This window comes from Sceloporus occidentalis, unplaced genomic scaffold (genome assembly GCF_023333645.1).
Source record: "Sceloporus occidentalis isolate IW3139 unplaced genomic scaffold, rSceOcc1.0.p SCAF_56, whole genome shotgun sequence".
Classification (NCBI taxonomy): domain Eukaryota; kingdom Metazoa; phylum Chordata; class Lepidosauria; order Squamata; family Phrynosomatidae; genus Sceloporus; species Sceloporus occidentalis.
This window is the reverse complement of record NW_028317036.1, coordinates 3,005,764-3,031,993: the sequence shown is the minus strand read 5'-3', so window position 1 is coordinate 3,031,993 and position 26,230 is coordinate 3,005,764. Positions and strand designations below refer to the sequence as shown.

Below are 26,230 nucleotides of genomic sequence, written 5' to 3'. Positions count from 1 at the left end.
GGAGCAGCACAAAGGCTGCTCCTCCAACTCAAGGGCAGCCTTGCATGACTGAGCGGGAAAGGAGGAGGGCGGGATTGGCCACAAATGTGGCGGGAGCGGAACACCCACATTGCGGGAGCGGGCGGGATTGGGCAAAAAAATCTGCGGGAGTGGGATTGGGCAAAAAAATCTGCGGGAGCGGGATTAAAAAAGCAGTCCCGTGCAGGGCTCTACAGCAGACTCTTGCCTTAGTGAAAAAAGTGCATTCAAAGCCTAAGCCAATAATTGATTGTTAGCTTGCCCTGGTATCTAGCATTTAAGGAATTTCTAGTTCACATTTCAATCACCATGAGGGATGAAGACCTATTCTCCATGTGGCTTGTAGCTTTCTGACATACATTAAAATTATCTTATAGTTTACGGAATCATTTACGGCAGATTTTCAGAATACGGCAGAATACAGGCGTCAATCTCCATATCAATATCTTCTTACATTATGTAGGCACAGAAGTAAGACTTTTAAAGTACCTTAACCCTTTAAGGTTGACAGTTTTTATTACACTTGGGGACAAGATTGTTTGCAGCACTTTTACTATGTCAAATTCTGTAATTTTTTTAGGGTGCAGCTTGTTCTTTCTTCGTTAACTATATTACATATATAAATATACTGTATATGTACACGCACGCACGAGTTAAAATACGGAACGCCAACAGACGACTTGTGTTGAAATCTAGCTAATTAATTATTTTCATGACCCGTTATCTTTAAACCCTTTGAACAGGGTGGTTAGATAGGCGTTTCCATGGTATACAAATAAGGTGTTTTTCTAATACGTATAAATACCAGGCAATTCTCCATGTTTAGCCCGGAGACTCCAGGCGAAACGCTGCTTCTCTGGGTTACAAGGGGGAAACTTTGGGTCGCAGGAGCAGTATTGCGTCCCACCCCACTCCCCCATCAACAATGGCATGTAACATGTGTTAACGGGGCTGCCCATTGACGTTAGAGGGACCACCTACATCCCCCAAAGGGGGCTCTGAGTAGTCTCAGCCAGAAATTTCCCAGGTATATACACATTATACAAATATTTAGAATTTCAGAAAGTATTATAATTAAGAATAAACCAAGGAGTCTACTAAAAAGTAAAAACTCACATGTGAGTGAACCTGATCTACAAAGCATGCCAAAAAACGGTCAGTCTTCAGGGGAACAGAGAGGAATATCAGGGGTGGGGAGGCAAAAAGGAGCATTTTCATTTCTGCCCCTGCCTCTGGGGCACAGATATACCTACTGTGTACTTGCTATAGACTGGTGGAGAAAGTCTTTTGTACACTTTGTTATACGTTCCCTCTACAGCTTTCCCTACCTTAGACATTATGAACACCACAAAGAATTAGCTTAGCAAACTACCTAAATTTACTTAATTCAATATTATATTAAAAGAAAAAAGTCAAAGTGCTTATTCAAAGGAATCTTAATTGTTCTTTCTTCCTCTGCTCAGTCATGGATTTTGCCTTCATCACAGCTCTAATTGTGAGCTTAACCTTTTGCATTTCCTCTCTTCTTCTTCTTCTTCTTTTTTTTTGTTTTTGTTGCCAAAAAAATATGAGGCAGATTTATTCTTCAGCATATCCTAGGTCAAACAGGAAATCTTAATAAAATAAGACTCCCCAAACCACTGTCCCTCTGTAGCTGGTCGACATGGTCATGTGACATCTAGAACTATAAGAAGCAATGTATTAAAGAAGGGTTTACTGCACCCACGAAGAATTCCAACAAGGAAAACTCCAGTAACCAGTAAGATTATTGCACCCAAATCAGAGGTAAGCACTGGGAGTATTTACATTTTTACCCTAATTATTTACGATGACATTTTCACTGCTCACAGTAATTTCTTACACATAATATATCTGTGCAAATCCTGTTAGTGGCAAAGCACTGAGGCAAACTGAACGTCCTTATCAAATAAAAGAAGCGGAAAGACATACTTTTAAGTCCAACGCCACATAGTTCTCATACTTGTGCATCAGAGCAATTTTTGGAAGGGTCATTGCTCCCAAAATAAATACAAATACAAAAGTGCCTCCTCCTTATAAATATAAACTGTATATATAGATAGATAGTATAGACAGATATACATGGACTATATGGAGAAAGGTATTGGGACACACCTCAATTATTACATTTAGGCGTTTCAATCAAACCCATTGCCACAGGTGTATAAAATCAGGCACCTAGCCATGCAGTCTGCATTTACAAACATCCTGAAGAGCTCAGTGAATTCAAGACTGTGATAGGAAGCCACCTTTACAATAAGTCAGTTTGTGAAATTTCATCCCTGCTAGGTCAACTATAAGTCGTTATACTGGAAAGTGAAAGCGTTTAGGAACAGCGACAACTCAGCCACGAAGCAGAAGACCACAAAGTCTCAGCTCGGGGTCATCGAGTGCTGAGGCGCATGGTGTGTAAAAGACGCTAACACTCTGCTGATTCCATAGCTGAGGAGTTTCAAACTTCCACTGGCATTAATATCAGCACAAATACTGTGCGGCGGGAGCTTCATGGAATGGGTTTCCATGGCCGAGCAGCTGCATGCAAGCCCCACATCACAAGCGTTGGATCAAGTGGTGTAAACTGGAGCAGTGGAAACGTGTATCTGTGGAGTGATCACGCTTCTCTGTTTGCCAGTCTGATGTTTCAGTCTGGGTTTGGTGGATGCCAGGAGAACATTATATGCCTGACTACATTGTGCCAACTGTAAAGTTTGGTGGAGGAGGGATAATGGTCTGGGACTGTTTTTCAGGGGTTGGGCCCCTAACTTCCAGTGAAGGGAAATCAAAAAAGACATTTTGTACAAAGCAAATGTTTCCAACTTTGTGGGAACAGCTTTGGGAAGGCCTATTCCAGCATGACTGTGCCCCAATACACAAAGCAAGGTCCATAAAGACATGGTTTGGTGAGCTTGGTGTGGAAGAACGTGACTGGCCTGCACAGAGCCCTGACCTAACGGAGATTGCAAGCCAGGACTTCTTGTCCAACATAAGTGCCCAACCTCACAAATGCTCTACTGGATGAACGGGCAAAAAAAAAATTCCCAGAGAAACAGGTATCCCAATACTTTTGTCCATATAGCGTGTACGTATGTACTGTATGTATATATATATATATATATATATATACATACATACATACATACAAATCCGAAACAGTAGACCCAATTTGCAAACAGATTTTTTTTTTGGAAAAAAAAAAAAGGTTGAGCAGTTTGCAAGATGTTTTTGTAATAAAATGGGACCTATGTGACCTGTAAGCTCATTAGGCTACGGGCCTTTTCAGCACACATCTACGTTCCCCTCAGCTTGATTTCAACATCAGATAAGTTATAAACTATTTAAAGAGACACAACAAGCAGACAATCAGTAATACCAGTCTAGGATATTTTATGTTGTAACAAAAACTGTTAGTGTAAGTGCTAATGTGAAATAAAAACCATCTTTAAAACGGCAAAATGGTTTTTAATATATACGCCACTGCATTAACCCCTTTGTGTGTCCCCGGTTATGGCACATTTTGTCCACTGAAATTTTTCAATTGTTTTGCTACACTTAGATTTAGGTGGCAGCTTAACCTAGACAAGCTAAATGATTCAAGCATGCCTAGTGTAAGGCAAGCTGTGCATCCCATCCCATGATATTATATATTATATTATATATTATTTTTAAAAAGTAAAAAAAAAAAAAAAAGTAATTTTCTCACAAGCCCCCACTCTGTAAGTGTATTGAATATATGCAGTTGTACATAAATATGGGCGCAAAGTCCATGTAGTTTATTGCATGGTAGGTACACATTAAGGGGTTGCGTTCCGTAATTCTGCAACACTTTTTGCAACTCCTGTGCATTATTTTTTGAGGGCTAAAGCTATAAACCTCTTCCGCATTTTGGCTTGAAGGTGATGGCAAGTTCCAGTTTAAAAAACCTCTTTATATAAAAAAAAATTAAAATGCATTCATATACATTTTCATGCTTTTGTGCGAGATTGTATTTATTTTTAATATTAGGAAAGGGTTTTGCCCCAGACAGAGCCTCGAGGTTTACGAGAGACCCCCGTCAACACACTAGAGACTTCTGTCGGGGGAGAAAAAAGAAGAATGCCCATCTTACTTACACACTACAGACATTTTTTTATTATTATTATTTTTAAACCTAAACCAAAAGAGTCGCACAAACTATAAAATAACTCAGTATGTATTACTTACTGCAATTTTTGTTTTGTTTTTATACCGTTGGAAATTACCCCAAAATAGCAGAATACTTCCCATTCTACTAGACAGACAAGCCATCTGCGAATTTGTATAGTGTTCACGCTGTTTTACAAGTGATGTCATGGAAAAGAAGCAGACATGCTAATTACTGACTGGAAAATCATGGTTCTGCCTGAATTTGAGTTTTCCACGGGATACAAATAAATTCCATGTTACAGCATTCATACTGTAAGGGCACAAGGAATGGACTGCCTGGGAGTAATGTAAAAACACACAAAGATGACCTTTTTAGTTTTTCCCTACAGTGTAACCCTTTTGTTGCTTTCATTACCTCGATGACAATAAATGGTAAGTAGACTTCTGAGCTTAAGCAGCGTCATTCAAATATACCGATTTCACACGGCACCCTTAAGGTAATGATTAACGGTCACCTCTGTATATCGTGTTATATTCACACAGCTTGTATACCATTTTACTATTTTTAGTTCAAGTTTCTTCTTTTATGAGTGCCTTCAGCAATCGCATATAATGTACAAACTACAACAATGTGTGGTTTGCACCCCTGCACCACAAAGGTGCATTCTCTTATTGGTTGGCAGGTCCAGCCAAGCTTTACTAAATGCCAGCAAACCTATTTTGCAACTGTGTCCCTGGCACCCCCAGCACTTATAAGGCCAACTGAAAAGTGGCCCGGTTATAATACAGAGGTCTGTGCATGCCTGTACAGCAAACAGACATTGAAAGGGTTAAAAATCTCACTCAGGCTATGAATATAACATGGGGTAAAAAATTAGCATGAGATGACCATCTTAACAGAGAACTGGCAACAATCTCCATCAGGCTGAGGGCATGCTAGTCCAGAAACACAATTTAAATCTATATGATGGGCCCAACACCCCAGGGCCATGTTTCAGCCTTTGTGGGCCTTGCTTCAGAGGTACAGCTGCTATACATCTAGGCACAGTGAACAACAAGGTCTGTCCTTTGATTCTCATGGATAAGATTCTACAGTCATCAAAAAATTCAGCACAAAAATGCTAATGAGGAGACAGTAATGAAGCGCTGTGGACATGTAAAGACAATATTCCTAACCATACAGAACCTACGCTCTAGTGTGAGGACAATGGCTACTTAATATACCGCCCTGTTAATCTGGTATGTTTTTTGCAGTTATAGCTATCTGAATAAATCTCACCTTAGCTAGGAAACTCCATGATACGTGATGTGCAGGGGACAGACTGCTCCTTAACTTTACAGACATTAGCATTAGCAGGAAGCCCAAAATCCCACTGCAAAAAAAAGCAAGAGAAGATAATTGACATCAGCCATGTATCTTTAAAACATCTGTCCTAATAAAGTCTAAAAAATATTTTGTGTGTACCATATTTCATGTTCCACGTTAAAACCAATCAAGAGAATAGTTTCTTCTTCCAGCATTGGCCAAGCCAAAATGTGGCTATAAATCAACAAAACCCCATGGTGTCTTGATATTACCTGGCACAACATCCACTGTGAAATCTGTAGAAATACAGGAATGGAAACTCCAAGGCACTGAACATGTCACCTTAGGATATAAAAAGGATCAGTTAATAGAAGGGACACATGCTTAAAAAAAGGTATACGTGTGTTCAAAATATATCCTGTTAAATTCTCTATTAAGCATGATTAATAGGTTCATCATATAAATTCCCTGCACTGGTGTTCTTAATGAGGTGGGGGAAAAATTGAGAGAGAGAGGAGAAAGGAGAAAGAGAGAGAGAGAGAGAGAGGAGAAAGGAGAAAGAGAGAGAAAGGAGAAAGAAAGGAGAAAGGGAGAGAAATAATTATAACCAGTAAACAGCATTACATAAGCTTATTTAGTGTAATAAACTCTAAAATGCTACATTTGGATAGGTGCAATTAGTCATGTATGAACGACCAGTTTGTTTCCAAGTCATATGAATGCTTTATTGTCGAAGACTGAAAACTTGTGAGCAGGACTGTCTTTAACTTATGTTCCGATCTGTCGTTTTGGATGCCATACACCCATAGGCTGTTTAAATTAGTGGAGACACCAATGGTCAGAATGATAATTCAGTAACAAGCATAGACAAATGGTAAACAGTCATCTATCACCATATGGCAAGTTTTGGGGGTTTTTTTTAAGGTAAAATGAAAAATGTATAACAAAACAATCGGTATGTATGACCCATTTCCTTCATTAGTTTAGAAGGGTTGGAAGAACATTCCTTTACATTAAAAGGAAGAAAAATATTTCCCTACATTTCTCCTTCTGCTATTTTTGATCAGTTATTTTTTTTCTACCAGACTGCAGATGTCAGGGCTCTTTATTCCAAAACGTTTATACAAAACGTTCATAATGAGTTTTCTTCAGCTTTCCTGTTTTACAACTAGCTACACTCCGCATGAATTTACCAAAGGTCATCCCACACTTCATATAGATAAGCATTCAGGGTCATTACTAATCTAAAAAGTACAAAGCAAACCTATTAAATACAAGCTGGTTGACTTAAGACACTGAACTACGTGCTTTATTTTTATTTTCCAAGAACATGGAAGCTGAATGCGATGGTAGATATGTACGTGACTGAGGAGTAGGTGGCGTGATCTGCTTTAAAAAGAAATGATTTAACCCGCGATAAACCAAAAGGAAATATCGATGAAAAAAAATGCAATACAGAAAATTTCGGCTTATTGTACAGTCTGCAAGTTATGACACAAGTCATTATCCAAAAAGTGATGACAAAACGCATTTACAGTCATCAGTGTAAATAAAAAAGTATGCAGCAAAGAGAAGATCTCAACATGACCCAGAAACTTGCTAAAGATGTGAAGTGCTTTACAGTCTAATTAAACAAGTGGCAATGTAAATCTAACTTTTAAATCAAATATGTATGGGTTAAGTTCGTTGTTTGTTGGGCCATTATAGGAGATTTGTAATTTTCCAGCCTCACATAGTTCCAAGAAGAAGTACTTTTCTAGCTTGTTACTTCGTTGAAGTTTGGACCATGCAACAACAGGACCTTTCAGCATGGGGACTGCTCAGCTGCTAGCTACCAACACAGAGGATGACTTGGTTTTTTTGACACGCAAGTCTGTTTACTGTCCAACACTGCATTACTACATTGAGACTGAGAACAGTGTAACCCGAGACCCCAAATGGGTCACAGGAAGAAGAGGCTTGGCTCCATACTAGAAAACATCACAGGGCACATTCCTGTTATGTGTAACTCCAGCATGTTTATACGGAATAATATTGATGCTGAAATCCTTTACGATGAGACGTCTTGCACAAAGTACACAGCACACAAACAAAGCCTTCAACATGTAAGTACAGGGATGGACTACCTTTCTTTAGCAGGCAATAGAACAAAACAAGTATGTAAGAAATGTTAACAGTTGCTCTGTTTCACGAGGAATGCTGCAAAGTAAAGTATGCAATTGTATTTAATAAAATGTTTATTAGGATGTCCCAAAATATGCTTACCTGTTGGATGAGAGGCAAATGCCAACAGTATAACACTGCAAAATATAAAATATGCTTCTTAACGTAAAGGATCACGTTGCACAAACACTGGAAGACCCCCCCAACATGCATTCGTGAAATAGTAAGTTTTGATCAACTCAGGGAATCATGAAGCTCCTATAAACGTTTCCATGTCAAGTGTCTCCTCCAAGAATGTCAACGAGCAGTCAACGAGGCTTAAACGCAAAAAGGAGAGTTTCCTGGAGAGTTGTGTTTTTAACTCTCACATCACTATTCATTGATGGGTCAACAATGGACGGTTTCTCTAAAGGGCTGAGCTTTGCCCTGTATAACCTATATTTAAATGGCTCACCAATTTAACTATACATTATACATGGTCAGCCAAGCTGCTCCTACAGCAGAAGCTCACTGGGGGTTGGACCTTCATCATGTATAAAGATGAAGCTAAGAAGCTGAAAAGCAACTGTCTGGCGAATTTTCATCCACCCCAAACTTCCATATTAGCAAATACAATGCATACATCATAATGTAAAACAAGACGAGCTATACATACCTGAAAACATAGTTTATGTACTGCTGATCAAGGTCACTGTAAAAAAAAAAACAACAATACAAAAGTAATAATGCTGCAGTATTTTAGACTATGCACATCTTAAACATTACAGTATATTCTGTATTAGCATATTATGGGCTATTGTGGTATATGTAGCGGGTAGTTATTGCAGACAGATGTGTCTGAGTGCCAGTAACGTCACACAAGGATTTATGAGCGATGACAGAAGCCAGAACGTCTAGGGCTTTAACTAAAGACGAGATCTCTCCTCTTGTTAGAGAATTTGCGGGAACCACAAGACAGCATCATCTCATTTTTACTTATATAGCAAATGTTGCCTGAGCTGCAGGATTTTATTATTTGTTTTTTATTATGCGCTCTAGAATTTATAGGGATCCTTATGGTAGTCCATGGCAGCTGTCCATTTTGCTTTGCATGTAGGATGACCGTGCAGACATTATATTATAAAAAGGTTTCACAGTGTGATATTTAAGAAACAAGTTTTCTTTAGTTTTAATAAATATGGTTGACAAAACTAAAAGTTGTCAAACTAAAATTCTAGGCTAAGTTGAGCTTGAGCATTCAGATGCTGGATGACCGCTCCATTTCAGAAATGGCATTATTACCTTAAGGTTGACTTTTGAATTTTCTGGAATGCTCTGTAACATCCTATCAAAATACAAAAAAAAGATATAAAAACATTACTATATAGGAGTGACTACACAGACGTTGTTTATATTTAGCATGGGGACTAGTAAGAAAAAGAAAAAACAATGGGAGAAGATAACTTAATGGGAAGTGCAGAAAAGCAAGTTAATATAACTGTTCCTAGGGTATACACATAATGAATTCAGTTAAAAGCTTCCCCTTTCTATTTTGCAGACAAATGTTACTCTAACAGCTACAAACATCACGGGTTCCTTTATTAAAGCTCCTTAGCGTGAGCACAAAATGAGATTGCGTAGGTGATGATGATGTTGCCCTGAAAACATCATGAGGTCATTATATTTCAGTTCTTATGTTGTCATAGTTACTTGGAACTGAAGAAACACCTGGAAGCTTCAAGTCTTACAGCTACATTTCGCTATCACTGGTTTCTTTAACATTTGTATTCACCTGAGAGTTAGAACGGGGAACAACTTTCTGTTTTAATCCCCAAAAAGCATGTTACTAAAACAAGAGACTAGAGGGAGGAAATGAGAGAGTTAATAATATAAATGCCATCAAAGAAAATACAGCAGCTTTGTAGAAAGCCTCCAATAGAGTTTGTAGAAACGTTGTGGCTGAAGATGTAAAATACCATATTGATTTAATAAATGTTTAGATTTTGTTTAGATTTGCTTTCATAATTAAATGCCCTTTACTGACTTAACAACTTTCCTATTTCTGACTACACATGTAATGTTTTAGCGTCTCTGTAGTAAATAATCCCAACGCGCCATACAAAATAATGCCCCCATAAGTCTGGTCACTTACCTACACATGTTAGATGAATCACAGCCCAGAAATAACCGTCTGGATCAAACTGCAACAATAAATGATATTTCCAAAATATGAATAACAGAATTAAAGGGGTTCGGGGACCTAAATCCATCAAGTTCAACATCTCCAAGACTCCCTTATGTCCAGATGCAGGAAGAAAAAAAAGCCAATGCCAACTTTGCCTCAGAGGGTAGAAAGAAAAGTCTTAAGACTACGAGAAGCCAGCCTGATCTTTCTCTGGATCAGCACCTATTAATTACAAACAAACCATGTGCCAATGTGTGCCTTCCCTTGCCAAAAAAATAGTCCAAATATTTCTGAAAAGCATCAACATTATTTGCACCCTCCACTTCCCTAGGTAATACATTTCCGGGCTTCACTGCCCTCACAGTAATACCTTCAGGACCTGAAGCACACTGGCCAAATGCCTGCCGTGCCGCTGGCCGACAATGCCCCATACTCACCCAATCTTTGCAGAAGTCTGCCGGATGGATATGCGCAGCCGCACGCTACATGAGCTTAAAAATGTAACACGTGGCCAAGCATAAACCGCCATTGGCTGCATACACAAGGCGGCCGCCGGCCTTAAAGTGCCAGGGTCTCCTCATCACTGCCTGTCCGGCCCTGAATATCCTCCTCTGTTTTTAAACATTTTTAAATGGAGTCTTGTTCATTGCTCAGTTCATGGAATGAACAATTTCCCAGGGCAAAAATACACAGTTTGGTCAAGTGCTCATCGTCATTCAATCCATTCCATTCCCCTAATTAATTTAGTAGCCATTTTTGTATCCTCTCAAATTCTAAAATATATTTATTTATTAGTTTCATTCCAAGCAGTGCTCTAGCTTCCCTTTTGCTTTTTATTAGAGAATCATAAGCTGAATACAGAACATTTTCAAATATATGTAGGTGATATAAATAAATCTGTAACAGACGGTAATAATAAAGCAATTTGTCATCTAATGGCACATCTAGTATTTTCATTTTGTTGAATCTGTGGTTTAAATTGCTATCATCTGAGACTTAGGTTATTAAGAATTAAAGCGTTTAACAGCAGCCTTGAACTTTCTCTCTACAGAAGGAAAAGAAATCCTGTGGCACGTAGCTTGGTTGCCACAGCAACCAATATACCATGCGAGTTCACAATCACTTGGATGTATTTTTCTATCACATGTGTTGTAAATCTCTCATATATAAACTGCTCAAAATAATAAAGGGAACACTAAGATTACACATCCTAGATCTAAATGAATGAACTAATCGTATGACATACTTTCATCTTTACATAGTTGAATGTGCTGACAACAAAATCACACAAAAATTCTCAATGGAAATCAAATTTATCAACCCATGGAGGTCTGGATATGGAGTCACACTCAAAATCAAAATGGAAAACCACACTACAGACTGATCCAACTTTGATGAAATGTTCTTAAAACCACGTTCTTAAATCCACGTGCCCGTATGACCTCCCTACAACGCCTGGGCATGCTCCTGATGAGGTTGCGGATGGTCTCCTGAGGGATGTCCTCCCAGACCTGGACTAAAGCATCCGCAAACTCCTGGACAGTCTGTGGTGCAACATGGCGTTGGTGGATGGAGCGAGACATGATGTCCCAGATGTGCTCAATTGGATTCAGGTCTGGGGAACGGGCGGGCCAGTCCATAGCATCAATGCCTTCCTCTTGCAGGGACTCCTGACACACTCCAGCCACATGAGGTCTAGCATTGTCTTGCATTAGGAGGAACCCAGGGCCAACCGCACCAGCATATGGTCTCACAAGTGGTCCGAGGATCTCATCTAGGTACCTAATCGCAGGCAGGCTACCTCTGGCAAGCACATGGAGGGCCACCCCACACAATTACTGACCCACTGCCAAACCGGTCATGCTGGAGGGTGTTGCAGGCAGCAGAACGTTCTCCACGGCGTCTCCAGACTCTGTCACGTCTGTCACATGTGCTCAGTGTGAACCTGCTTTCATCTGTGAAAAGCACAGGGCGCCAGTGGCGAATATACCAATCGTCCTGCACGGTGTTGGGCTGTAAGCACAACCCCCACCTGTGGACGTCGGGCCCTCATACCACCCTCATGGAGTCTGTTTCTGACCGTTTGAGTGGACACATGCACATTTGTGGCCTGCTGGAGGTCATTTAGCAGGGCTCTGGCAGTGCTCCTCCTTGCACAAAGGCGGAGGTAGCGGTCCTGCTGCTGGGTTGTTGCCCTCCTACGGCCTCCTCCACGTCTCCTGATGTACTGGCCTGTCTCCTGGTAGCGCCTCCATGCTCTGGACACTACGCTGACAGACACAGCAAACCTTCTTGCCACAGCTCGCATTGATGTGCCATCCTGGATGAGCTGCACTACCTGAGCCACTTGTGTGGGTTGTAGACTCTGTCCCGTGCTACCACTAGAGTGAAAGCACCGCCAGCATTCAAAAGTGACCAAAACATCAGCCATGAAGCATAGGAACTGAGAAGTGGTCTGTGGTCACCACCTGCAGATCACTCCTTTATTGGGGTGTCTTGCTAATTGCCTAAAAATTTCCACCTGTTGTCTGTTCCATTTGCACAACAGCATGTGAAATTGATTGTCCATCAGTGTTGCTTCCTGAGTGGACAGTGTGATTTCACAGAAGTGTGATTGACTTAGAGTTACATTGTGTTGTTTAAGTGTTCCCTTTATTATTTTGAGCAGTGTATATATATATATATATATATATATATATATATATATATATATATATATATATATATATATATATATACATATACACACACATACATACATACACACACACACACACAACTACCTATAGTTTTACGAAGATGCTCGATCGCTTAGTGCATCCAACATGACATCATAAAATATTACATCCCACATATAATAAAGCAGGCATTCTGATTCTACCCAAATTACTATTACCTATGAATCTTTCCACTGCTCTGCCATAAATGAGCTACACTGGCATAGTTTTGACTTCATGGGCCATTTTAAAATAGAAACAAAAGTCTATATCCACTAAGAAAACTCTTAAATTATCCGATCCAAGCAAGGTACCATAATACATAAATCCATGCTAAAAATAATGTTTCGTTGTATTCATTTATGTTAGATATAATTGAAAGCTGGGACGGCCTATTTAAGGACCTTTTGTTCAAATGAATATAACATTTGAAACCCCGTCTTATGTTTTTGGTTTTTTTTCTTATTTCCGCATCATTGAGTTTGGAAGGCTTCATTTCTTTATAATTTTGTTTTTGCTATTACCATGTGTACACTCTATGATTTAGTGTGAGTAATGTATATATTTAAGTATTAATTACCGAGGAAGAAAGACTTGGTTATTTAAGGGGGTACAGCATATAATCAATGTCACCAATGGTAAATAAGCTTTTATTACGGAAAAAAAGATGCATAAATTCAAGGGGAAACAAGGAGAATTAAGACTTTTCATGAAGTAAATATGTAGAAAGAATGCCAGGCTGCCATTCAAAACAGTGTTGCATTTACAGGGGTTGGATGGCCCAGATTAGCACTCAAGCTCTTCCACAGGGCCTAACCTGAGAAACAACGCCTCTCCCATGTGTACTTTGTTCCAAGTGCCTTGGTGCTCCCCCTCTAGACACCTAATGGGTAAATGGGCAAGGTACAAGGAACTACCCAAACCGGGCCTAATGAGCAGCGGTGTGCCAGGAAGTGCGCACAATCTGCTGCCCATGTGATACAAGGGATAACCCAGTCACCTAGGCCAGAATACACAAATGGTTCACAATACTGAATATATGGATTGATTTGGTAAAGAAATATAAAATGTAAAAAACAAACAAAAAAAAAAAAAACACACACAATGTGTGGATACCAAACAGATCCCATTGATGATGTCTATGAAGGCCAAAACGTATGTTGTTGGTTTCCTCATGCAAAATTTGCCCTTGGGACAGGATCAGACTGATATGTTGATGGAGATTGTTCTCTGTATTGGCTAAAATGCAAGATGCCCAAGCGGGACGCACCGTAAGACAAGCTATAAAGCTGCTGTCCATTCTTGGTGACCGTCTCACTTCATAAAAAAACAGTACCCACAACAAAAAATAAATTCTAAGAAAATAACTTTTTTTCTGCACAGTTACCTGAAGCTCTCCTTTGAGGGGAGTGGCTTCGTGAAGGGGTGGGGCTACCCATGCATTGAGGGATAACAAGCCCAAAAAATCCTTTAGTGGGTTGGGAGTGAAGGGAAGTGGGTAGTGAGAAGGCATAAAGTTGATGTGGGGGGCAGTGTCCTAACACCAAACCCTACCTGGAGAAATTAGAATCCGACCCGGAGATCTGGGTTCACTCATAGCCTCTGGGTCAATCCCGGAGAATTCTCAGGAAAAGTCGTGTACGATAGGGGATTCTAGCACAATAGTGTGATACCGTCTAAATCCGGGAACCAATCATGATATAAGTGCCGACAAATGTGCTTCCTACTCTGGAAACCCTGGTGGCCATACGGAGAACTGCAGGAAAGCACATGCAAAATCTTAAGGTAGTGGCTTTAAATCAGAGTGGCCTAGGGTGCCCCCTTGCAAGCTCTTCCCTGATGGGGAGGAATATCTCTCGACAACCAGAAAAAAAACAAACAAACCATGAACAAATTAAATAGATTGCGTAACCTAAGCACTGCAGTAGTTGCAGTAGTAATTATTGTGTTACATTTTTATTTCTATTTTAGGGAGGGTTGTTGTTCGCCGTGTCATAATAGAATAAATGGTAGGTTTTTGAAAAGAATATTTAAAAGATAGGTGGGAAATTAAAGCATAAGAACAGGAAACAATGGGAGCGCGTTAAATGTGATCATGCAGCTCTGTTTAACCTGTAATGTTAATCATTAGAGGTTAATGAAGTGCGCTCAGTGGGGGATATTACATGGAGAGGAAAAAAAGCAAATAAGCCGCATTACCAAGTAAAAGGTAATTTGACTGGATTCCTTCAATAATTCCTGACAGCTCCACAGGTTTCTTAGATAATTGGTACCTTGTATAACAGCTTGCACTGTAAGTAAACAGGCAGCTATAGAAAAGGAAGGCTGAAGGTTTGTCAGGGGCGAGATCAGCGTTAGGCTGTCAGCTGTCATATTACACTACTAGTCCCATCATATTTAAATCCATGATGGCATAAGTAGTTTAGTAAATATTGGAATGAACCAACCTCTGTTAGAGAAAGATTATAAAGATGAGATATATTTGTATAGAATATTTTTGTCTCTGCAATACTATACCTGGGATACACTCTGTCATTACTAGTATTCATGTCCTTTATCTCGTATCTCATGCTGGTATTCATCGGATCCTGCATATTTTGTATTTTCTTCCGCATAGAAAAAGCTCTTCATGTAGAAGGCACAACGGCACAATATCTCATGTTGAAATCCCATTTTCTAATAACAAGCCTTTTCTCTTTCTGCAACAACCTATGAATGCTTTCTCCTTGTGCCGTATGACTACAGGATGAAATTAAGCAGTCCCCGAGAAAAAATACGGACGGAGCCAAATCTGACATGAACATACCGTTATTTCAGGGCAGCCTTTGGGCTTTCAGCAAAACAAGAGAAGTGAACTCTAATTTTCTAGTGTATTTCCAAATGTAAAAGTGGTCTAGATTGTAAGCTTGCGAGCAGCGATCTCTTTGCCTAATGAATCAAGTTGTCAATCTGTCCATTCTAGTTTTGTCATAGCCTTTTAATATATGTAATGTAAGAAGTGCTGCGTAGATTGTTGGCGCTACATAAATAAAAGACAATAATAATCTATTTGTAAAGATGTGTAAATCATCTGTACAGAGATAACAGTTGCTGCACTTATTACCCAATAGGTTCTTCTAGACAAGTGCATTGAAAGAACACAGATGGTCGTCTCCAAAATAGGATTTGTAACATGCATTAAAGTTAAAGGAAACCACAGTGTACACTGAATATATTAAACGGATGATGTTTAACAGGGGAAAACAGATTCTCTATTTTAAGGAACTTTACTGAAATGTAATCTTAGCAGCATAAGGCTCACTAAGACAGCCATCTGCTAGGGAAATACACGCAAGTAGGAATGTGAAAAACGAGGAGGCATACATGAACGCTGTGCTAACCCGTTAACGTTGCCGAGGATTGTAGGGTTTGTCCAATTCACTCTCTGCTAGAACAAAAGACTGTGTTCGCTACAGTTAAAAGCATATGCCGTCACATTATGTGGAATATAATAAAACCTACATTTACGCTTTGTGCAGGCTATGTGTGTGCGTAAGTGTATATATATATATATATATATATATATATATATATACATATATATATATATACACACACACACACACACACACACACACACATTTTCTACAATATCTTCTTTCCCCAAACGAGATGTCCCTTCTTAGGAGGTATAAGAACGTGTGCCACCTGGAAAGTTTTAAGCTCTATGACGGTCTGGCCCCCAGACGATATACTTGTACATAACTAAAACAAAGAGCATTTAATTTATGTACGTACCTGAGGATCATGTAATGGAAGGCACCCAGCGGAAACCAGCATCAATAGTACGCTGAGAAGAAAAGGAGACATGGTGAAGAATCTCTGTAACATAGTACACAAAGTTCTAAACAATACTATTGAGAACGACAAGATTTCGCAATTTCATCCTTATAAATGAACATATTTATTCATATCTGAATTAACGACCAACATTAACATTTCAAAAAACACAGGCATTTCACCAAACACTTGATATATATATTTGTATTACAGCATCAGATGGCAGCACAGTCATAAAAATGTGTTAAAGAGTAAAGTGCTAAAATAAAAAAAAGAGTAAAGTGCTTTGGAGCAAATCTCTTTTAAAGAATGTTAAGAAAGATGTTAATGGATATAGAACAGAAAACAAACAGATATAACTAGAAATAATCTCCAATAAAACAAAACCACTTTGATGAAACCTGACACTCTTGACTATAGTCCTTTCACCACCTACATCATTGTCCAGATGACACCATATACCCCATCCAGTTAGCCTTCATAGTTTATTAAAGTACATAAAAAAGACTGAAACAGGCAGTTCACAGCACAATGGTCTAAAACGACGACATCAAACTCTGGTACCAATCAGCCATGAGAAATTATATACCGGTATTAAGCTTATCAACATATTGTACTCTCACCATTGTCTGAAGTAGTTGCCCCTGATTGTTAAATTCACTTACACAGTACATTGGTGGAACGGATTTAGTTTAATTATGGTTTGGAGTACTGTGTTTAACATAAGCATGTGATGAGGAGGACAGCAGGGACTACACTGTCTAAAAGACCTACTTAAGAGTCATACCTGTGCCTCGGTTTGGCACTTGCTATAGTCATACAAAAGAAGAGTTCCAGATTGAAGTTTGTTACCTTCATCTCGACAGTTCTCCATTATATCTCCCTTTGTCTTCTTTTGTGCTTGTAAGAGAAGATAAGGTTTGTGTTTGGACTTTGAGAGGAGGGTGGCATTATTAAGTGAAGGTGAAGTTCCATCTGGTCTCTTAAATGTTATGTTTTGTTAGCTAAAGACAGCATTAGAAACATGATTTTAATGCTGTTTAAAGGGTCTGTTTAAATGTCCCAACATCTCTTCAATAAACGCATTTATATAAAAGTACAATGTGCATTCTTCCAAAAGGAAAAAAAAAGCACTTTAAAGCATCTGACGCAGTAGAGAGGCATCCCTGCGGCAGTGGCTGCCCTCCTCCTCCCTGGTCTGACTATTATTGCCGCCGACAGGGAATACTCCAGGTACGAGCCTTAAAGCCAGAACCGGAGCTAAATGAAGGCGAGTAAATCTCGTACCGGGAGAGTTGTTTAGCTGAACAAACTTTCCCCACAGCGTTTAGCTGGGAGGTGGAGGAAAGGGGTAAATGCATACCCGCAGAATCTCCCCCAATGCATTTGCACAAACATTAAAACGTACATATGATGCATTGAGTGTCCCTTTGATTCCCAAATACTTCCTATTAATTGTGTAAACTGGTGCTTCTTTCATAATTTTTGCAGGGGAATGTTTAAATGTTTTGGTGCTGCTTCTAAGCCTTTAGAAGAAAGAATAAAATGACAGATACTAATGCGTATTTTCTTAACATGGTAAGGAGCTTAAGCACCTTTAAATCCTAACCAACAATATCATGCTAGGTTTTCTCCATCTCTGATGCATTCATTTTCTTCAGGCTTTCCTGTTCATCCAGGTGTAATTAGTATTATACATAGGAATGTATACCAGGACCTTAAAATATTGCAATATTAATTGGCTACTGTGACCTTGCCTTTTATTTTTGCTTGTTTCCCTTGCCCAAGTGCAATGATTCAGTAGTCCTATTGTCTTTACATCAGTTGGGTTTACAAATCTCTTAGCGATGGGCATATCAAACAAAAATAGTTTAGACACGGAGAGAGAGAACCTTACCTGGAAGTTCTTGTGTAAGAATATTGCTAGAAAGAAATAAAAGTATGTAAAATGTCAATATTTTAGTAAACCATCTAATTACCATTTCATGTTAATGTGGTACAGTGATCATTCTGTGACACATTTATCAGACGTGATCACGTGTAATACATAGGTAATGTCATACCTCTAAGGAAAGTCCCTCTTTGCATCACATATCCTTGCCTGCTGTCTCTATTTTCTAGGATGTTTTGATGGTATGTGTATATAGACATTAATATGGATGTTAAAAAAAGGAAATGTGATTAAAAAATTAAAATTGTGTTACAAAAATATATTTCCCAAAATACTGTTTTGAAATTACATAAAACTATCTACTGGTCAATGTCACATAGGAGGACTATGTGTAGTCACTGCCAGGGGCATAACTGCCAGGGCCCTGGTGCGAAAGTTGCCTCCCCAAACAACGTCTGTGCCTTCTTTGCCCTTCCTTTCAACATACACTCTGGCACATATATGCAGACACACTTACACAAATTACACACACAATTGGACATCCATGTTCTCGCACACACACAATTAGACATCCATGCTCACACACAAACACACAATTAGACATCCATGCTAATAAACATACATCCAAACGTTCCCGCAGCTTTCTGTCCGGCTGCTCGCACTTCGGTTTCACCATGGGGGTCACGTCACCACGTGACCCCAATACGCTTCTGTCTCCCCGTGCCAGTTCCACTTAGTTAAGAAAAGGGCCCTTCCAACCTGGAGCGGTGCAAGGAGACATAAACAAGGGGTTGGACCAGGCCCCTTAGAGGAACGGCCCCCGTCGCAGCTGCACCCCTGTAGTTACACCAGTGGTCACTTTTCTTTTGGCTACATAAAACGCTGGGAGGTGTGCACCAAGTATCTGCATATAGGTGGGTCCACAAGCATTCAATACACTTTTCCCCTTTGAACCATCAAGAAAGATGAGGAATTCAGACAATAAGTGTTTTTTTTTTGTTGTTTTTTTTATAAAACACCATGCTTTTCTATTAAAAAGGATGGGATCTAAGTCGAAGAATTCCTGCTTCATTTCAGAGACAAAATGCTTAGTGGCTTTAGTCACTTTTCCCAAATTCTGCATTCTACAGGTTTATAAATGTATTATTCCTATGTAACCATGTCTACAGATTAGACAAAATTATTGAACTGACAGACGCAGATGAAAAGCATGTTGTTTGTAGTGTCAATAAGCAAATATCCCTATGCTAAAAGCTGCGACAGCTCCCCTAAGGATATTGCGATTGTCTCTTTCTGCCCAAAATGATTCTTACCTCTTTGAAGATAAACCTCTGGATTCCATAGCTCACAGCTTCGGCTGCATTGTGTAACGTGAAAAACACAGGTACAGGCTGCAGGGGGAGATAACTGCCATTAGAAAAACATGTTTGTCTGCCCATTCACACACACACACACGCGCACGCTAACCAAAATAAATTATTATTATGCAAGGGCAAAGCTGAGAGGGGCCAAAGAGAAAGGGGGAACATATTTACTTTGATATAGTATATCAAGAAAGCAAACAGCTGTGGTCCCTGTTATTAACTGGCAAAGATTATTACTATTTGTTGAAAGATGTTATCAGGAGACAGTTATTTGGTGTATGAGCAGCCAAAAAGTTCATGTTCCACAAACGCAGTAATACCATCAGAGAAGCAGAATCCACTAAGGATTCCGTGGTCACAGCACTGAAAGAAGACCTTTTCCCCCACCGCTATTTATTAAGGAAAGGATCTATCCCCCTCCACAATTTGCAGAGCTTTGGTTTTAGATTTTGAAGCACTGAGAGAACACAAAATATACAAATTCTTTCAACGGCACGCAAACATCTGAATATTTCACGCATCCTACTATTGTTTTTTTTGTTTGTTTTAGGATGGGTTGTCACACAAGAAATGGGATCTGAAAGGCCAAAGACCAAGTCACCCTTTTAGTCACCAAAAGGGCAGACTGTTAGCTAACCGTTTCAGAGCAGGATATGGGTGAGTTAGTAAAGTTGTACAAAAATGAAAAATAGAATGTAGTGAGGAGTGATTAACACAAAACGCTAAATGTAGTTGAAAAGCAATGTTTGTTCTATGACATACCAGTCTTGACAATGCCCTGGAACCTGCATAAATGTTTCCCACAAAAAGAGCAGAAGCTGGTAGCCATGATACAAAGGCCCTAAAAAAATAATGAATAAGAGGCGTGTTAATTCAATCGAGGTGTTCAGAAACTGGATACTGACCATACTGAACGACATGAACCCTTTTGGTGTACTTGCCAATTAAAAATGAAAGGGATGCCCTTTAACCTCCCTTTTTAATTTTCTTCTTTTCCATTTAGTGTACCCACTATATTGGCTTTTTCAGGACAAGAGGGGTTTTATTTTTTTTTTATTTTTTTTTTTTTAGACACCATTACTTTATAATTTATAATTTACTATGAAAAAATATGGTGAGAAATTGAAAGAAAAATAATTTTTTACTCCTCCACTTTCCCATTGGCTTTTTAACATCTGTCCTGAGTTCAGAAATGTCTTGCATTTTGTGTTTTTGCAAGTTATAGTGCAATAAGTAAAATAGTGCATTGCTATTTCATATTTTTTTTCAAAATAAGAGACTGTAACACTGATATATGTCATAAATACCTGAATCACCTACCACATGTACATATTTTTCTAAAGCAGAGAACCTGGCGTATTCAACTCGGTGTATTTTGACACTTGCAGCTATTTTACCACGAATCTTTACCAAACACAGATCGCAATTCAGGTATACATTTACTGAGAATTTAAAGGGTTACAAAGAAACAACAGCCCAATAAACATCTGGTGAGCAGAGCGAGACAAACCATGCATAGGTTTGTTTGGTCGTTTGGGGGCTAAAAGGCCACAATTGGGACATATGCATTGCCGCTTTTCATCATCTGGTCATCCTGCACCCATGTCCTATTTGGGGCATCTTTAAAGCCTGCCATTTGAATTTACCCCCACAAACCATGTATACCCTATGGTATTTCAATGCTTTCTCTGCACTAATGTTAACATTATTTAAAAAAAAATCACTATTATTTATTGATTTATATAGCACCATTATATTCTGGAGCACTGTACAACCAGTAAGCAGGACATACGTAATGCATCATATAATTATAAATATGTGCTTTCCTGCTGTACATGTTGTAAATAGTGCTAATACAATTGTCATAATTTGTGTATTTTTGATGAAGAATCATTTACATGCATCCCCTAATTGTCCATTCTAACTGAGAAAGAAGGATTTGAAAAATATTGCAACATGGATTGTTTATCAATCTGGAATAGAAATGGTTTAATTGTTTGTGTTATATGTGTCTTCACTCATAATCTGTTACACACATTTTGTGTTCTATCACACTGCTATATCATTATTACAAAAGTCTAAGCGAAGCAGACATAAATGTGTGTTCTTGCTAGCAAATACTGCCCCCTAGTGGATAATCAAAAGTAAAGCCACGGGAGTATAAATCTTTCAAAATAAATCAATAAATATATATCATTTGAAGCAAAGTGTTAAGGAACATGTTTGGTGAAAATAATAAGGAAAAATATTTTTTTTAAATTGAACAAGGAGCAAGAAAGAAAAAAAAAATGTTTCATTTGCATTCCACCATTTAAATGTACTTCAAACCTTTTACTCAATGAAAATTTTAACAAAATAGTAAACATTACAGGACACAGAATGTTTAGTCTGTGTAAGACTAGTCTGTATGTTTAATGTTTAGTCTGTATATAAGCCAATATTCACATAAATCTATATGGATTTATTAAAGTAAAAAGTACACTCATTTCTAATGGCAACATGAAGACACAATGAAATGTTAATCCGATCACAAAACATAGTTATTAATATACTAGTCACAAGGACTATAGTCTGAAAATGTAAGCATATCTGAAGAAGTCTTCATACATTTAATCAAGAAACAAGGGGGGGTTAATTGAAAGTACCTGGAACCGCAATTTATCTCCACCCAGCCCAGCTTCCAGCATATGTGAAGAAGAAGTCCCCCCACAAGGGTCTGCCACCTGCCAGGGAAAGAACATACATTACAGCATATAGAAAGTATGTACAGTGAGCGTCGCATGGCATTGCAACCCATACAGCGTGAAACATCTGTGCTTCTCTACGGAACATCATTGTTGTGCTAACAACCAATCCTTCAATATCCTAAAGTAGGGTAAAATTATGTTTAATATGCAACATTTCACAGTAAATCTTGTGCATTGATGTTTCACCTCTGTTCCTTTACAGCACTTATTACCGAATTAACGAACCGCAGAACCGGGAAACAAAATTGGCATTAGCAGAAGTTGGGTGCAAAACACTTTAAAGAGGGACATAACCTAAGATGTAAAAATATGCAGCCCAACCAATGATTTTTTAATGTGTTTCATGTGGACAGAAGAAAGAAGAAAAAAAGAAATACGTGTATTAGAAACGAATTTTCTTTTTTAGGCTATGTAAAGAGGGTTTTTAAGCGGCTACCTGTCTTGGCTGTCTAAAGGTCTGAGAGCCAAGAACAGAAATCTTAATGACATCTATGCCAGAACAAAAGAATCACATCAAAAACTAACCTACATCAATTGAACACCCATATGAGTACAGATAAATTATAAATATAAATTCTGTAATGCGTAGAAATAATACTTACCCTTGGAAAAGTGTAGGGTAAGTGAATTTCAGAATAGACAGGACATACTGTAAAACAAAGACCACATTATGTTAAATCATCATATAGCACGTGATCTACTGATTGAGACTACATTTCGCTGATCTTTATTTTGTAAATAGATATAGGAAGACTGTATGGAAAAAAAAATCCTTTCTGGTCAATACTAGATTCATTTGTCAGCTCCAGAAGGTGCCTACATATTTAACATACGGGTGGATTTAAAAAAAATATATATATATAAAAAATAAATGTATATATTGCAATACACTGAGTTTTCCTTGGGGGTCTATGCACTAAAGAGAGATTTGGCGAAAGTTGCGTTTTCACTATTCATTAAATTCAAACCACGGCAAGCTTCTGCTTCTGGGGAAACGTGGCTGGCCCTGTATAGTGTATAGTCAAATCAGGAAGGGTTCACGAAATGCTCTTTACATGATGGTTTATGCATTATACAGGACCAGCTCAGAACTTCTTGCTGGACAAACATGCTAGTGATGGCCCTTCTTCATGAATAGCGAGAGGGTTAAAACCACAAGTCTCTCTTTAATGAAACCCTTCTGTGTCACCACTAAGTGCAAGGAATGTCCTCTCACTGCACCGGTAACAGCGGGGAAAAGAAAACAAGCTGTGGGACTTTCACTGTGAACCTGAAACCATCCACACCAAACTTGTGGTAGCCATCTACTGAGTTAAACAACGCAAAGTCCAAGGTGCTGATGACGTGGCGTTTTTACTCGACTGCCATGGCACCCCGCTAATACGGCATTTAGTGCATAAAACCGATGTAGAAATGATACAAAGTGTTTGATGTCCAACTTTTTTTTTTTGAGGTTTTTCAGCCAGACCATAAGCCCAGACGGCTGCTTGGGCCCACTGGCTTCAGTTGGGACAACAATGTCAAAAAGATCAGAAATGAGCATCCTTCCCAAAGTAAATCACAGGTCTCAGCAGACTTTCTTTGCGTGGTCTCCTGCACATTACAAGTAGGACGCGACATACGATAGTATATCAGCTACATGATCCTGAGAAGGTCACAATTTATCTCATCAACCCAGGACTGCACAATGTACGTTATCCATAACTGGTGTCCACCATGTGGACCTCTACTACCCAGCAATCCCCGATCCCCCATACACACTGGCATTGGATGCACGTCTCCATCTATTTGGGTATATTTTTTTAATATGGTCAAATATTCTGAATTAATCTAGTAATCATATTATTATATAAATCTTATAAGCATTAGAAATACAGATCTGCGTAAAGATGGCAGACTAATTAACGGATGGACCACTTTACAAAATTATAACATCTGAAAATAGGTAAATAATACAACTTGATGTTTTCAAGCCAATAATAAATATTAATAATAATAGATTATTTAATGATTTACAAAGTGCCATAATATACCGAAGATCCGTACAATAAATCTATATGTTGTTTCGTACATAACATGTAAGAGTTAAAAAAAAATACCAAGCCAAAAGCTTTGATTGCTTATGTCATTAGTTACAATATTTTATAAACTTTTAACCTTTAACGTGCCAAAAGGTGGGAAACTACATTGAAATAACCAATGGTTGTGACTGAAATGAAAGCCAACACATAGCTTGTATTTAGGAGAAGTGTCACCAGATGCTCTTCTCACCTTATTTGTGAAATAGAAAGCCAAAAAGAAGAATGAGAAGGAAAGACCCACGGCAGGGACCCTAAGATACATCTGTCACCGCATTACACTGTGCTGCGAGCGCCTACATCCCCGACTTCATTCCTCCGGCCGGATCTACAGCGGGGCAGGAAGGAGACCAGCTGGGAGCTGCCATAACGGAGACACGTTGCTGAGACCCTCCTCCAATCAGAGATTAGGACTCACTAGAACGCCCCGCCTCTTTAAAGAGATATAGCAACAGCAAAACCCAGCTTGGCCAGCTTTAGATCTGCAGCAGACAGAAGCTTCTTGATCTTGTTGGCCCTGGCGTGTTACATGCAATTCAGTATTTACTAAAACCCGCATCAGATCTAGGTTGACCCACCATGGTGGCCAGGGCGTCGGATTGGGGACGACAGGTGGCCTGTGCACTTTAAGGCCGGCAGCAGGCTAATAATAAAAGCACGGCCAACGGCTGGATCTGAGTGGCTGTAAATCACTTTTGCTCGCGCTGTGTGCAGCCAGGCATATCCAGCTGGTGGACTGCTGTAGGCTAGCGGCCCATCCTGTGCTAGAATGCCAGTCCGGGCCTCACTCTGGCATATTTCCCAAATACGCGCATAAGTTTAAGATGTAAACAGTTACCCTGTGGTATGAGGGATGTACCTGAGTAACTGATTAACTTGCGTGATTTTCTATATCAGACATACTGCAGGGCACCATTTTTCATACGCTGTTCAGGAACACTCGTAATGTAGGTATCCTGGAAAGAATGGCAGATGTGGTCACCCTAAACAGAAAGCACTGTGCAAATCACTCAATGTTTTAACGACATTGCCTTTAGAGCTAGTATAAACCCTTCGTTACCCTACGGGCGTACAGGTACATCCGCAAAAGGCATGGCAAGACTACCTTTAGGACGCTCTGCCTCTGTGTGGGAGATGAGGCTGTCTATTGACAGTCTGGACTGCCTAATGTCAGCAGAAGCTGGATTCCAGCAGACTGATTGTGTGTAACAGCGCTCAGCGAGAGCCCGGTACACCATTATATAAAGAATGCCTCATTAGGAGTTCCCTTCCGTTATACGTCCCTGCTGACACCCACTAGGAAAGTTACTAGAGGACAGGAGAGTCTGTCTAAAGACCCTGCTAGGATCTCCAATTGCTCCCCCTGCTGGCTGATTTTACGCATTGCGATCATCAATGGATCCTTGCTTGCTGATCATAATGTAATCAGTGCGGGGGGATCGGAGGGAAGAGAGTGAGAAACAACAAATAATACACTGAACACAGTGATGTCATTGTGATATCACTGGCATGCATATGATGTATGAGGGGCCACATTTTTTTTCCATAAAAATGTCTAAACTGTGTGTACATCAAATACGGAAAAGGGGAATCTTGATTAAAGATAACATAAGTTAAAAATGGCAAAAAATATGGTATTTGGGATACTAAAAGCCTTCAGTACCGAAGGGGTTAAGCAGCGTGTGTACAGGAGAGTTGCAGTTTTGATCATGCATTCCAGTCTTAATAGTTTCACCTCGAGAAAGGCCGCATTGCAAAGTGCTCAAGGGGTGAGTCACACCGGGGTTTATTCACTAAAGCACGAGCCGGCAGGAGAGTCGGAG

General features: G+C 39.3%; 1 protein-coding gene across 1 annotated transcript; it reads right to left on the bottom strand.

Moving 5' to 3' along the window:
- Positions 1–5,389: 5,389 nt before the first annotated feature.
- LOC149287826 (UDP-N-acetylglucosamine transporter SLC35D4 homolog) lies at positions 5,390–24,672 on the bottom strand. Its single transcript, XM_089492429.1, has 12 exons — positions 24,601–24,672; positions 22,932–22,978; positions 22,228–22,305; positions 20,345–20,423; positions 19,532–19,609; positions 16,286–16,369; positions 9,759–9,807; positions 8,909–8,951; positions 8,283–8,318; positions 7,730–7,764; positions 5,737–5,806; positions 5,390–5,531 (listed from the first exon to the last, which is right to left on the bottom strand). Exons 1-12 carry the CDS (start codon positions 24,670–24,672, stop codon positions 5,390–5,392), a joined length of 813 nt encoding a protein of 270 aa, XP_089348555.1.
- Positions 24,673–26,230: the final 1,558 nt, after the last annotated feature.